The 13,772-nt window shown below is 37.8% G+C and overlaps 1 protein-coding gene across 1 annotated transcript in view; it reads right to left on the reverse strand.

Annotated features, from left to right (window-relative positions):
• LOC107551227 (elastin-like) overlaps nucleotides 1–13,772 on the reverse strand; it is a 40,028-nt gene that overhangs the window by 2,949 nt on the left and 23,307 nt on the right. Inside the window, exons 5-19 of the mRNA XM_016232769.1 lie at nucleotides 9,445–9,531; nucleotides 9,316–9,363; nucleotides 9,188–9,214; nucleotides 8,550–8,591; nucleotides 8,348–8,443; nucleotides 8,215–8,262; nucleotides 7,503–7,565; nucleotides 7,382–7,417; nucleotides 7,160–7,231; nucleotides 6,164–6,202; nucleotides 5,982–6,065; nucleotides 4,363–4,413; nucleotides 4,124–4,201; nucleotides 3,931–3,987; nucleotides 3,381–3,425 (exon numbers count right to left, since the gene is read on the reverse strand). Coding sequence (XP_016088255.1) covers nucleotides 3,381–3,425; nucleotides 3,931–3,987; nucleotides 4,124–4,201; nucleotides 4,363–4,413; nucleotides 5,982–6,065; nucleotides 6,164–6,202; nucleotides 7,160–7,231; nucleotides 7,382–7,417; nucleotides 7,503–7,565; nucleotides 8,215–8,262; nucleotides 8,348–8,443; nucleotides 8,550–8,591; nucleotides 9,188–9,214; nucleotides 9,316–9,363; nucleotides 9,445–9,531 — 873 coding nt within the window. The remainder of the gene's footprint in view (nucleotides 1–3,380; nucleotides 3,426–3,930; nucleotides 3,988–4,123; nucleotides 4,202–4,362; nucleotides 4,414–5,981; nucleotides 6,066–6,163; nucleotides 6,203–7,159; nucleotides 7,232–7,381; nucleotides 7,418–7,502; nucleotides 7,566–8,214; nucleotides 8,263–8,347; nucleotides 8,444–8,549; nucleotides 8,592–9,187; nucleotides 9,215–9,315; nucleotides 9,364–9,444; nucleotides 9,532–13,772) is intronic.

Consider the following 13,772-nt stretch of genomic DNA (forward strand, 5'->3'; position numbering starts at 1 on the left):
AATTTGCAAAACTAACGGAATGCATAGTTGATATAAAAAACTGGATGACTAGTAATTTCTTACTGCTAAATTCTGAAAAAAATAGATAATCGGGCCAAAAACCCTACATGTAATGTCCTAGAATACCGTTAACACTTGATGGCTGCTCTGTTAATTCTTCATAATCACTTAGGAACCTAGGTGTGCTATTTGATGACAATATTTCCTTCAAAAGCCATGTTTTTAGCATTTGTAAAACCGCATTTTTCCATCTCAAAAGTATATCTAAATTACGACCTATGCTCTCAATGTCAAATGCAGAAACGTTAATTTATGCGTTCATGACCTCAAGGTTAGATTATTGTAATGCTTTATGGGTGGTTGTTCTGAGTGCTTAATAAACAAACTCCAGCTGGTCCAAAATGCAGCAGCTAGATGCTTTATTGGACGGTTGCTCTGCGCGCTTAAACAAACTCCAGCTGGTCCAAAATGCAGCTGCTAGAGTTCTTATTGAACAACAAATACATTTTAAAATCTTGCTAATTACTTATAAAGCCCTTAATGGTTTAGCTCCTCAGTACTTGATTGAGCTCTTATCGCACTATAGTCCTTCACATCCGCTGTGTTCTCAAAACTCTGGCCATTTGATAATACCTACACAGTAAAATCCCGAGTGGTAAATTAACACTGCTCGGAGCATATATGGTCCCACTCTAAAAGAGTGTTAAAGTTAATGAGATAATTATGTGATTAATTAAGTGCTGATTGAGCATTAGTGATGAACAGCTGCTGTTAACAAGCAGAGTCACTGAAGAAAAGAGAAACACAAGAACTACAACTGACTTCAGCCATAGCCTTAGATAAAATCAACTGAAATAAAAGAAGACATTAAATCTCTCAAGATCTCAGCAGAAGATGATTAATCATCTCCACAAACAGCATCTCCAGCTTCGCACATTACTAACCAGTTTGAATTTTTGTTTGTCATGCGTCTAAAAATGTCTTAAGAATTAACAGAGATTTAATTAGAAAATAATACAATTTGAAGTCACCGTTGTGGAGATAAGCGTTTGCTTTAGTTGGGCTCTTGACCCTTGACCTTTTTAACATTAGCTTTTTTCTGGTTGCTGTCACTGTGTTTATGGAACACATTTGTTATGGCAATAAAAACCAAGAGAAAATGTGTTCAGATTATATATATATTTATTTATTTATTTTTTTTAATGAAAATTTACTCATTTGAAAGCCCTTTTTTTTTTATAAATGACGCTGTTGTCGTGATGCAGCCAGGTTCACTGATGTCACCAGTGGTAGTGTGTAACATAGTTTATTGATCATAACTGAATTTTCATGAAACAACAGGAAGAGCTTTAAAAAGACTTTGCACACCAGTTTAGAACATCTGTGCTGTTTAGACACGCAGACATCAAGAATCAGCATATGAATCTCAACAATGGTGATGATCATCAGACAGATTCATGCTGCATTGCATTCTGGGTGCACCAATCATAACTCATCCATGGCTCCCAGCATGCATTGCGACATGAATAAATTATGCAGCTGCATTGTCTTAGTATTTTCTTTTATATTTACTATTTGCTTTTATTTTTCTTTTTTGTTGTGATTTTTTACTTCCTTGTTTTGTGACGTTCAAAAATCACATAAAAAATATCAGAATATTTTGTCACCATTGTTGAGGTTCACATGCTGATTCTTCATGTCTATGAGTGCAGGAACTTAAACCTCGTTATTAACCATATTCATAAAAGTCATTTATGAAGGTTTTTCCTCACATTATAGCAACAATGTAGAAATCATAAAAGCATAAAAACAGTTTTAGATAAATTGCAATCATGCACTCAGAAATATGACATGATTTTACCATAAGTTCTTTGCCATTACACATGTGCTTAATACACACAATTGCGCCAGCCAAAGAAAAACTTAAATTTTCAAAAAGTCAAGGGTCAAACGGCAACTAAAGCAACCACTATTCACAAAAAAGGTAAGTTGAAAAACAAAAAACATGTAAACATTAATTCTCAATAAAGAACTTCTGTTTTAGATAGTCTAACTGGTTAGTAATGCATGAAGCTGGTGATGCTGTTGGTAGAGTTGTTCAATCATCTTCTGCTGAGATCTTGAGAGATTTAAAGTCTTCTTTTATTTCAGTTGATTTTATCTAAGTTTGAGGCTGAAGTCAGTTGTAGTTCTTGTTTCTCTTTTCTTCAGTGATTCTGCTTGTTAACAGCAGCTGTTCATCACTAATGCTCAATCAGCACTTAATTAATCACATAATTATCTCATTAACTTTAACACTCTTTTAGAGTGGGACCATATATGCTCCGAGCAGTGTTAATTTAACACTCGGGATTTTACTGTGTAGAATATAAAAATCAACTGCGGGTGGCAGATCCTTCTCCTATTTAGTGCCCAAACTCGGGGACAATCTACCAAACATTGTTCAGGAGGCAGACACAGTCTGTCAGTTTAGATCTAGATTAAAGACCCATCTCTTTAACCTGGCTTACACATAACACACTAACACATTTCTATTATTCCGTTAAAGGATTGTTATTCTGCATTATTTAGGTCAACTGGAACCGGGAACACCTCCCATAACACCTGACGTACTTGTTACATCATAAGAAGAATGGCATCTACGCTAATATTAGTCTGTTTCGTTCTTATTCTGAGGTCAATTTAGCCACCCAGATGCAGACTGTATCCAGATCAGATGGTCACTGCAGTCACCCGGATCCAGTCTGTATCCAGCCCAGATGGTGGATCAGCACCTAGAGATGACCTCTACATCCCTGAATGTCAGCGGAGACCAGGACAACTAGATGAGCCACAAAGATAGATCCCCAGTGAAGGGGGTCTCCTAGATGGCCACCGGGACAAGACCACGGGAACCAGAAGACTCCTCTGCACAATCTGACTGGAATTAAACTGCTGGTTTTGTCTGGTCAGAGGAGAACTGGACCACGACTGAGCCTGGCTTCTCTCAAGGTTTTTTTCTCCATTTCTGTCCCTGATGGAGTTTTGGTTCCTTGCCGCTGTCGCCTCTGGCTTGCTTAGTTTGGGACACTTAACTTCCAGCGAAATTGTCAACTTGATTGCACATACTTTTTAAACTGAACTGAGCTGGACGATCACTGAATCAATGATGAACTGACTTTAACAGAAATTGAGCATTTACTGTTGTTCTTTTTTATTATTACACACTATTTTTCCATTTTTATACTGTAAAGTTGCTTTGACACAATCTGTATTGTTAAAAGTGCTATATAAATAAAGGTGACTTGACTTGACTATGTAATACAGTCAACAAGCCTGAATCGCCCATCAGTCATTTATGAGCCAAATAATAAAGCAAGATAATTAGCCAGTGTACTCACCATATTTAGCTGCTTTAGCTTGAGCTGGGGTAAGAACACCTGCACCTGCTCAGAGAGGACAGATCCAAATTTTGCTTCAAATTTAGGAAATAGAAAACATCAATAATAACACAGGCCACTGAATGCCATATCTCATGCCCCATGTGCATTGACCTCAAACCTATTGCAACATGTCTTTGCATGCAATGTTTGATTGTACAATTGCTCTGGTAGCTCCTGTTATTCCTAAATTCCTTTTAGTTTCTAAGTTCCTATAGATTCTAAAAGGGAGCACACATGGATAAAATGTATACAGTATATAGTATATATAGTGTCAGCACAATGAGTAAATGCAGGACAAATTAAAGTTGGATTTAGATTTTGAAGCTTTTAACAAACATAAAGTGTGGTCTGTCCTCAACAACAACACTAATTGTTGTTTTTTGGAAAAACTGACATTTTTGTTCCTCACTTTGGAATGGCATACAGGTGAGTAAATTATTTCCTTTAAACAAACAAACAATGTCTGATTGCAGCTCCTAAACCATTCTTTAGCAAAATGATTTTTCACCTCCTGCCCCTGGGTAAACTCCACCAGCACCACCTGCTCCAACACCACCTAAACCAACTCCAACACCCAAGAAAATATGTAAACACTAAACTAGCCACTTGAGTAAATTACTTACATTTCAATATGAAAATTTTTTTATTATAAAAATGTTGATTGTGGTTTAAGGGGATTTCAGAGGAAAACGCATCCTTACCTCCTATACCAGGGTAAAGTCCACCAGCACCACCTGGAAAAGCTCCAGCTCCAGCCCCACCAAAACCAGCTCCAGTACCTGAAGAAATGGGCGCAAACAGTGAACTTCTAATATTAGCTCTTGGAAAAAGAAAAAAAAAAACACGCAATTATGCACAAACAACTGAAGCACAATATTAATTTCTTTGTTCTGTGGATAAAACATGTGGACTTTAAAATCATTTAATTAATTTTTATTACCATATTTAGCAGCTTTGGCCTGTGCAGCAGAGACCCCTAAAGTCCCCACACCTATGTACAGAGACAGCAGATCAGCTACTGGTCATGCATTTACAGTGCATGTGTGTGCGTGCTGATTGCAGCCATGGAAAATGACAGTAATTTCAGTATCTTTGCAATTCTTCTAAGGTGAATTTCATGAAGTCAAGAGCATGTGTGTTTTATTTCACCACACAATCTGACTACATAAGAAATTATATTTTTAACATTGGGGACATTTTGCATTGGGACATTATTTTTGTGAGAATTAATTAAAGGTATATAGAGTATATCCCGTTACACACACACACATACACACACAATATATATATATAAATGCGATAAACGCCATTTAAAAAAAAAAAATTTAGTTTCCGCCAAAATCAATATTGTATATGGTTAGTATTGAAAAGTTCATTTTTAATTTTACGCAAAATGCGATATCCACCGAGTTATTCTGTCATGTTTTCTCCCTTTCTTTCCAAACCGTGACAAACACCAATCTCCCTTCTCTGCAGAATGCGATATATATCCGCTCAACCAATCAAAGCGCACCATTCCATGCACTCTAGACAGTAATGGCGGTGCTTTGAATAAAGCCAGCATCCTAGTTTTCCCTCATCTACTTTGTACTTTGCGCATCTCGTCCTTCTGTGATTAATAGTAAATCTCCACCACGTGCTTTCAGATGGATACACAGAGCCGTAGATCACTGACTATGCAATATCGCATGCATAATCGCAGATGAGTCGGATTCGATTATGAACGCTATATTGCGTAGCTTTTCAGTGTAAGTGTTTTTATTAATGCCATTTATGTTTTTGGTAATACTGCGTATAGCACTAGTCAACTAAATGAATGTAACATGGCAAAGATGAATGCACTTTTGGAAGTTGAATGTAAGGGAAATGTCCTTTTGGAATTTCTGTGGTTTAATGTGATATTGTTCATGTTCTTGTTCATGATGAAATTTTCTTTTATTGTTGTAATTAATTTATAGCATTAACAAGATGACCCGTTGAATTGATTTTGGGAGCGATGACTCATTGAATGTATTTTTAGTCCAGTTGCCTGTATATAAGGTTAGTATTGACCAAGTTCAGAGGCTGTCATATGTGGATTAACCATGTTGTGTATTTTCAGCAGTTTCAATATGAAAAATAACTTTTATATTGATTTAATGGATTTATTGGATTTTGAAAAAAAAACAAAAAAACAAGCGTGTCATGGATTTATTGTATTTTGGGGAATCTTTGAAAATCAGAATCTGGATTTGAATTGTTCATGTTATTATAACCTAAAGATGCAACGTGAAAGTTTTAAACAGAAAATAGTTTTTTCCATTTTGCCACTTTCTTGGTAAAGAAAACAAATTTTTACTCATTGCCACTTTCTTGGTAAAGAAAACAAATTTGTACTCAAATTAATCCAAATGGATTTATAGTGTTTTGGAACCAAACTCTTCATATATATATATATATATATATGTATATATATATATATATATTATTGAGCTAAAACATGATGTGTTCTTTAAGGCTATTTTTAAGATTTATAGTGTATTATAATTATTTAAATATGGTGGCTGTTACATAACACACCAGTCCCTGTTGGATAACCAGGCTTGGAGCCAGCTCCACCTTTCCCACCAGGGAGTCCAGCACCTCCACCAAAACCACCATAACCTTTGGCATAGCAGGTGAGAATCAGCACGCAAGCTCATACACATCACACACAAGGTATTCAGCGCATGCATGTGATCAAGGTCATCACTGTAGCCTACCGTATGGAAGTTTACCACCAGTGTAGGGTAACCCAGCACCTGTTAGGACAAGTCATAACATAAGACTTATCGAGACATACTAAAGATATACCAAAAATACCATGCCAACAAATGTGTTGTATCCTGTACATATTATAGCTATTCACAACAGTAGAGTTCGGCGAGAACTACAGTAACACATGGCCAGTATTTAAACAATGAGCACATACAGATAAAATGCTACAGATAAAACGGCAAACTATTCGATGATAAATAAGCCTCTGAATGATTTCCGTTGACGTACAAGCTCACTTTCACATAACCTGTAAAGCATTAAACCATTGAAGTTGACCACACATTTTTATCAACATTGTATCCTGTTTTTATCAGAACAAATATGCAAGTTTGGAAAAGCTCTCTTCCACTAGAGGCTCACATATTAATACTGCAATCAATTTTTCCTTATTTCACTGGATGTATTCCTAGTCCATTATTAAGGTTGATAACGCGCCGATAAGAGAGACATGAAAATATGTACTTCATTTCAAGCTTCAAACGGAAACATTTATGAAAATATTTTCAGTTGTGACTATGAAAACTATGACTATGAACTTTGTCAAGGCACTTTCCCAAGTGAAATGTCACTTTCCAGAGAGCACATCGTCCATCTGAGGTTAATGCTAGAAACAAATTAATTTGACTTAATTCAACTTCAACTGCTGAACCTCCATGTAGAAAAAAAATCACACAACGTTTCAGTGCACCAGAGAGCAATCTACCACATAAATGGATGACTAGCGATGCAAGTCTAAACACTGATCCAATATAGCTGGGTTTCATCTGGAGCATTTGATGAAAGACATTCTTACTTTCTCAATTCTATCAACCTCATATTGTGTTGCTTAATAGCTGTTTAACCACAAATGCAATCAGTCTGCAAATGCTTCTTTTCAAGGCGTGGCAGAGCTGGGCTGAGCACGATTTGTGCAGTCTGATCAAAAGAATCAAATTTTCCACCTGGGGCTTTGGGAGATTTGAGAGGGTATCCATGAAATACTCCTTGTTGCAGTGGTCCATATCCACGCCCACCTACAACAAAAGGATCATTTGTTTGGATGTCAACAGACAATGCAAACTTTTTGAACACAGGTGTTGTTCAGATTTGCAGATACTTCCACACTATCCAGATATCATTGTTAGTATTCTGTTTACATGGTTGCTGTATGCTCATATACTAACCACCACCTGGTACCAGACCCTGCCCTCCACCAGCAGCTATAGGAAAGATTCAGTCAGTCATAAAGATATGGTAGAGTTTATTTCACTGCAATGACTGATGTCATTTTCATTGAGAGTTTACCTGATTTAGGTTTGAGTCCAGTTCCTGTGGCTACACCAGGAAGAACACCCCGCCCATTGAAGCCTGTAATCATTTAAATCCAAGTTATCAAGACCAAATGAAGGCCATGTGTGCAATTTTAATTGGGTGTTTTATCCAAATGACTGATTAGCAGGCCTGCACTAAATCTGTGAGCACACAGATGTCTGGAGAAATCATTCAGGTTCTACACATACCTTTGTTTATGAGATGTCTTGGCTAATTTGAAAATGGCCCAAATTAATTCTATACACATATGCACAATTTACATTTCATGCATAATTTCTGCTTGTTCCTGTCAGCATTAGAGTCTTCTATGGTGTGCTTTCTACTTTAGGTCAACTGCTGTTATGGAGGAGTCAATCTTGCTGAGCAAGTCAAAGAAATTAAAATTAAGTTGAACAGTCTTTAGCAAGCTACCTGAATAATCCATTACACACTGTGAAGGTAACTCGATCGCACCCTTGAGTGTTGCAGGAATTTGTAGGTTTGCATTCTTGCATATAATATGTTTCTAGCCTAAGCGTGTAGCATCTTCAGCTCAGTTGTACATATTTTGCCAGGAGTAGATCAATTTCACAGAATTCGGCATATGTTCCCCACAATCCGCACCATAAATGTGAAAAACGTTCGCAGAATCCTTGTGGGCCTAGTGGTCATATTGCAGTACACAAACAGAGGAAAATTAACAAACCTTGTCCAGGAACAAGTCCTCCTTGATAAGGTCCAGGCACTCCCACTCCTGCAAAAAAAAACAAGATCGAAAAGTTGATCTATAATCATGCTTATTTCCATGTACAGATACAACTTCAAACCCCCACACTCACCTGGCACTGGAGCTTTCCCAGGCTTCGCGGCTTTTCCTCCAGGTCCAATCCCACCAGGGCCCAGTCCTTGTACCCCGGTCTGAGGAATGACAAGGCCTAACAAACAATTGAAAGGTCAGAGTACCTTAGACCAGACTATCACTGCTGGCTAATCATTCGAATGATCTCATGCCAGTATTTGCTAAATATACATTCACTGCACCTGGGAGGCCAGAACCAGGACCAGTTCCTCCTGCACCTGGCCCTGAACGAACACAAACACACATTCAGTCAGATCACTAAACACATTAGGTGCAAATCTGGCCTGCAGATATTCCTTACGCTTCCTTAGTTTGCCTCACTTTCTCCGTCCCTCTGACATAAAACAAGTCATCTTATCTGATTTCAGTGCCTGGAAGCTGATGTTTCAGGCTGTTCATTTATTTGTTTAACCCTTTTCCAACCGATATCAAACACAGAAGAACAGACATTGCATGCTGCTTTTAGATTATGCCAAGGACATGCTGAAGTAATGTGCTGGCTTTCGGTACATGAACACCACCAGCGGGGTCCCAGAGGGGACACGTTTGTTTATTTGGCTCATGATCTAAGGCTCCTTGATTCAACTTCAAGCCAACTGGAGTACCATGAAAAGAGTCATAGCCACGTGAACACCAACAGAGTAAGTTATTTGGAAAAGGTGTTAAAAAGAGACCTGTATGTTTTTATTGTATGAATGTTTCCTCTAAAAATGAGGTCAGATCCCCTCCTACTTTTTCCTTTTCGATTCTTCTCGAAAGACGTTTAATTCACAATGTGTTTGTACAATGGAAACAATGGACTCTGAAAGATGTATATTACCTCCTTTAGCAGGCTTTCCACCAGCACCTGAAGCAAGAGAATCAGACTTAGAAAAGAGCTGTGTAGTTTTTGTTACTTAGCCACAAAGAAAATCCAAATCATTAATAGGCTTGTTGGATGAATGGCACCTCCAGGAAGACCTCCTCCAGGAAGACCTCCTCCAGGTAGCCCAGCACCTAAAGAGAAGGCCTAATGGTTATATGTAATTACTTGACTGCACTTTAACCACTGCTGACTATTCACTGGATGATGAGCACCTGGTTTAGCCGGTTTCAGACCTCCAGCCACTGGGTAAAATCTTCCAGCACCACCATATGCACCATAAGCACCATAACCATAACCACCTACAGTAGAAGAGACATACAGCAACAAATTCAGAAAAACCTGTATGCCAGGCATGGAAATTTACTGGCATTAAAAGTGTCAGGAATTTTAACATGGCTAACTTGAGGATATTGAGGACAATGTACCATTTTTATTGAAGGAATGTTCTGGGTTCAGTACAACTCAATCAGCAGCATTTGTTGCTTTTCAACTTTTTGGTCACACTTTATTTTGATAGCTCACTTTAGCATTCTACTGATTATTAGTAACTTTAAACTACATGTCAACTAGCAGTTATTAGAGTATCAGTAGACCGTCTGCTTAATATCTGCTGACACTTTATTTAGAAAGTCCACCAACTTATTCTACTAACCCTAACAAAAAGTAGAGAGAAGACAAGGAAATTATAGGAAGCAGCATGGAGGCTAGATCTGTGGTAGGCCTCTAAGCAATGTAGTGAATGTTCTGCAAATACAGTGACTATTGTGACCATGAGTATGCCTCTCTAGAGCATTTGAATTCATGATTCTGGAGAGTGGAATAACAAGGTAGGAGTGATATCTAATAGGAAAGATTTCACATATGAATCATAATGAATTATGAAGATGATCTGCCCCCATCCCCAAATGGCTTGGACTGTAAATGCTATGGAGTGATTTAGCAATGGGACTGGGAGGGGCTGGATGGGAAAGAATGAAGAGAGAGAACAAAAGCCAATACATTTTTAAAGAGATAGAAAGTGAGGGCTCAGAGGCTACAGTGGATCTGAAGTAAATGAGGAGTTAGCTTGATTGAAAATTATTGCTACATTGTGTCCTCCTTCAAAAAGCAAACCCTAAACAAATGAGGTCATGAAGTTTGCATCCGTATTTTATGGTAGAGGGAGGAATACAGGAATGGAAAGGATGTGCAGCAAAATGCTTTGCTTATGAGTCTTTTTTTTTGCCTTGTTGCCATTATAAATATGAGAGTTGCTTTAAAAGCCTCTAAATTCTGGTGTTCGAACTTCTGACACAAGAGAAAGAGATTAAACTTTTTGTAGTGGCTGATGGCAAAAGGAGGCTACACACTCGTGCTTTCCAAGCATAGTTTGCTGAGGGTCACAGACAACAGATCATTAACTTAGAAAAAAATCCACATTGCTCTGCAGAACAATGCCACAATTGTACAGAGCTGAGGATGTAACCATATTTTGGCCTGTTATGGAATATTAAACAGCTTGTCTACATTTGGCTCCAACCTTTTGGATCAATTAAATGTCTAGTATAAGCTAAAGAAAGGTCTCTGCTAATCTCAGCCTCAAGCAACATACCCACAGACAATGTCAACACACTGAAATCATCAGTTCCAATGTGACTTAGTACTACACTAAAATAAAGGGAACGTTTTTGCTGTAAAAGAAGCTTTGTCTTGAGTATCTGGTGTGACCCCCTTGATCATTAATACTAGCAAACAAACATTTCCAGTATTTTCCAGTTTATGGACACCCTGAAGACATTCTTCAGAAAATGTTCTGATATAACACAGAACACATAGTTTCATCAATGATGGCAAGCTGTCCTGGTCCAAAGACAACAAATCAGCCCCAAAACATCATACTGCCCCAACTGTGCTTCACCAGGAAGAGTTTTGTTGTAACCAAATCTAATGGTTCTCATTTACAATCAAAGTTCTGTCTACTCAATGGTCCACAAAATGTTCTTTCTCATTCACATGGTCTTAGGAACATTTCAGGTCAGTAGAAATGTTCTTATTGTAGAGCTGTGGCCTCCTCTGTGCTGTCTTGCCTGATTGTGAAGAAATCACACCAACTTTAGCCATTTCAAGAGAGGCCTCTAGATCCTTAGATGCTGTGATCTGGGGTTTTGTGACCTCCTAAAATGTTACATGTTTTGCTCTTGGAGTGATTTTTGTTTGGACAAGCATGCCTAGGCAGAGAAACAGTGGTGTTAAATTTAGGAAATGTTTTTTTGCACATGTTTTTTTACACAATATATGCTATGATATTAAACTGTTTTGTTTTTTTTCACTTTGAAAAGCTTCTCTTTTTTCTGGAAATCAACAGTGCGATGACATGATTGTTTGATGATGTCATCACTACCATGCTGTTCAGATCATGCAGAGTACTCGTATCATATACTGTTTAAAGTCTCTCCATTTGTTACATATTTTTCTCTTGGCTGTTTACTCTTATGCTGCTGGCTGTTGTGTAATTGATCAGGTTCAACCTTCATGCCTACTTAATTATCAGTGCAATATATCGTCAAATCATATATTTTGTGAATGGCCGCTCAAGTTGCATTTATGACTGGGAACCTCTGGGATAATTTTGATACCCAAGTTTTCAAGTTGGGTGGGCCACAGGCTTTAAACATGGCAGAAGACAGAACTATTGCTGTAGTGACTGTTAAGTTTTATTTGTTTTTCTCACAGCATCTGCATTGCCTTATCTTGTCTATACAGTAATGTATATTTATGTATATAAATAAGTATTTGATGCATATTGTATGTTTTTGTTGTTTGTTTTTTTACACAGTAAAACAACATTTATTTGTCTGAAATTCCAGGATCATCAGCAAGATGACTTACTAGATAGCACAGTCAGTGTATATAATAACTAATTACAGTTGGATAATAAAATTGCATTATTTTTCAAGACAAAAAGCCCAAGAATGCAGAACCCCCACCTCCCCTCCCCCCCCACACACACACACACAATTATACTTTAAAAATCCTACACACATTTCTTCTGTCAGTTGCAGGGATGGACATGAACTGACACTGCAGTGCAAGTATTTGAATGAGTGCTTTACCAAACAGTCAAATATTGTGGTATCAGTTATTTCCAACATAGGCTCATTAGAAAAACATGCTTCTTGCGAAACTCATACCTACATTCAACATACAGACAATTCAGTGCAGTTTCCAGCTGAAATAAACACTAGTGCCAATAAAACACCAATAACGTATTCCTTTTCACACAAATCATGATTACAGAAGCAGATTATCCATTAATGACACTTATTTTTGCACAGTTCTTTTGCAGAATACTACTGTATGTTATGACCTCATAATGCTTTTAACTAAAGCATTTTAAAATGTTGCATCACATAACCAGTTCCATATGTGAGGCTTTTATAATGTGGTAAGCTTGCTCAGTAGCTCACCTGGTATTGCATTGCACTTGCGATATGGAGCGCATGTGCATGAGTTCCATGAAACGCAAGTCACATTGAAAGAGATCAAAGACTTGTAGTAGCAAGTTAAAGGGGTGTGGTTGCTTTGTTTTTGTCACATTTGCGTTTGTTAACACTACTGGTTAGATTCAGGGTAGGGTTTAGTGTAGGTGTGAATGCGACACCTACAAAAACCAACAATAAAATGTTTCCATATTCATGTTCATCTGATTTGGAGAAAATTGAATGCTCTTTTAGTGCCCCTCACTGGACATTTTGCTCTAAAAGTGCCAATAAACATGCAAGAAGCAACATAATGTCATAAGAAATATCAAATGAGCCTAGGCTGATTCTTTCAGAAAAAACTTGCTTCTAAACAGCTCGTAATAACAAAAAAGTACACTGGTCGCTTTATTTTTAAGTCAGCCAGACATCTCTAAGTGGACAATTCTGGGCCGGAATAAGCTGTAAAATGGGCCAAACTTCATGATAAAAGTTGGGCTATGTGACACTACTGAAAGTCCCCTCTAGCACATCTGAACTCACAGAGGCTCAAGACATGTGGAATGCTCTTGGACTAACTGTTGCTAATTTCCTTTTGTTCATCATGAGCTCAGAACTTTAGATGGACCTGTTGATCCATTTGTTTCTTAGTGCATCTAATCTTTACTAATATATCAGTTAGAGCGACTCTCAGACGCGTGGATCAGGCGCCCAGACAGGTGCGTCTGCCATTAGTTAATGATGCACTCCCTTGGTTTCCCGGTGTCAGACAGCAAACCTCCCTCAAGCACTGTGAGTACTGTTCAGGCAAGGCAACTATTCCTGATGAACATGAAGACAGTCCAAGTGCAGCTGGAATATATTACTGTCATCTCACTCTCCCTCTTTCCACAAAGCCCTGAGTGCATGAAGGTTATCAAAACATAACTCTACCCACTCACAAAAACTTACAGAGGAGGACAGAAGAAGAAGAAGAAGAAGCATATACTTTTTTTTGAATGGATGATAGACAAACCCACCACTGTAAGTTTAAGCTGGATGCCATATGTCAAATAATGTGATTTGTCAAAGATGAAACACGC

The sequence above is a fragment of the Sinocyclocheilus grahami genome, unplaced genomic scaffold (genome assembly GCF_001515645.1).
Source record: "Sinocyclocheilus grahami isolate Dianchi unplaced genomic scaffold, SAMN03320097.WGS_v1.1 scaffold419.1, whole genome shotgun sequence".
Taxonomy (NCBI): domain Eukaryota; kingdom Metazoa; phylum Chordata; class Actinopteri; order Cypriniformes; family Cyprinidae; genus Sinocyclocheilus; species Sinocyclocheilus grahami.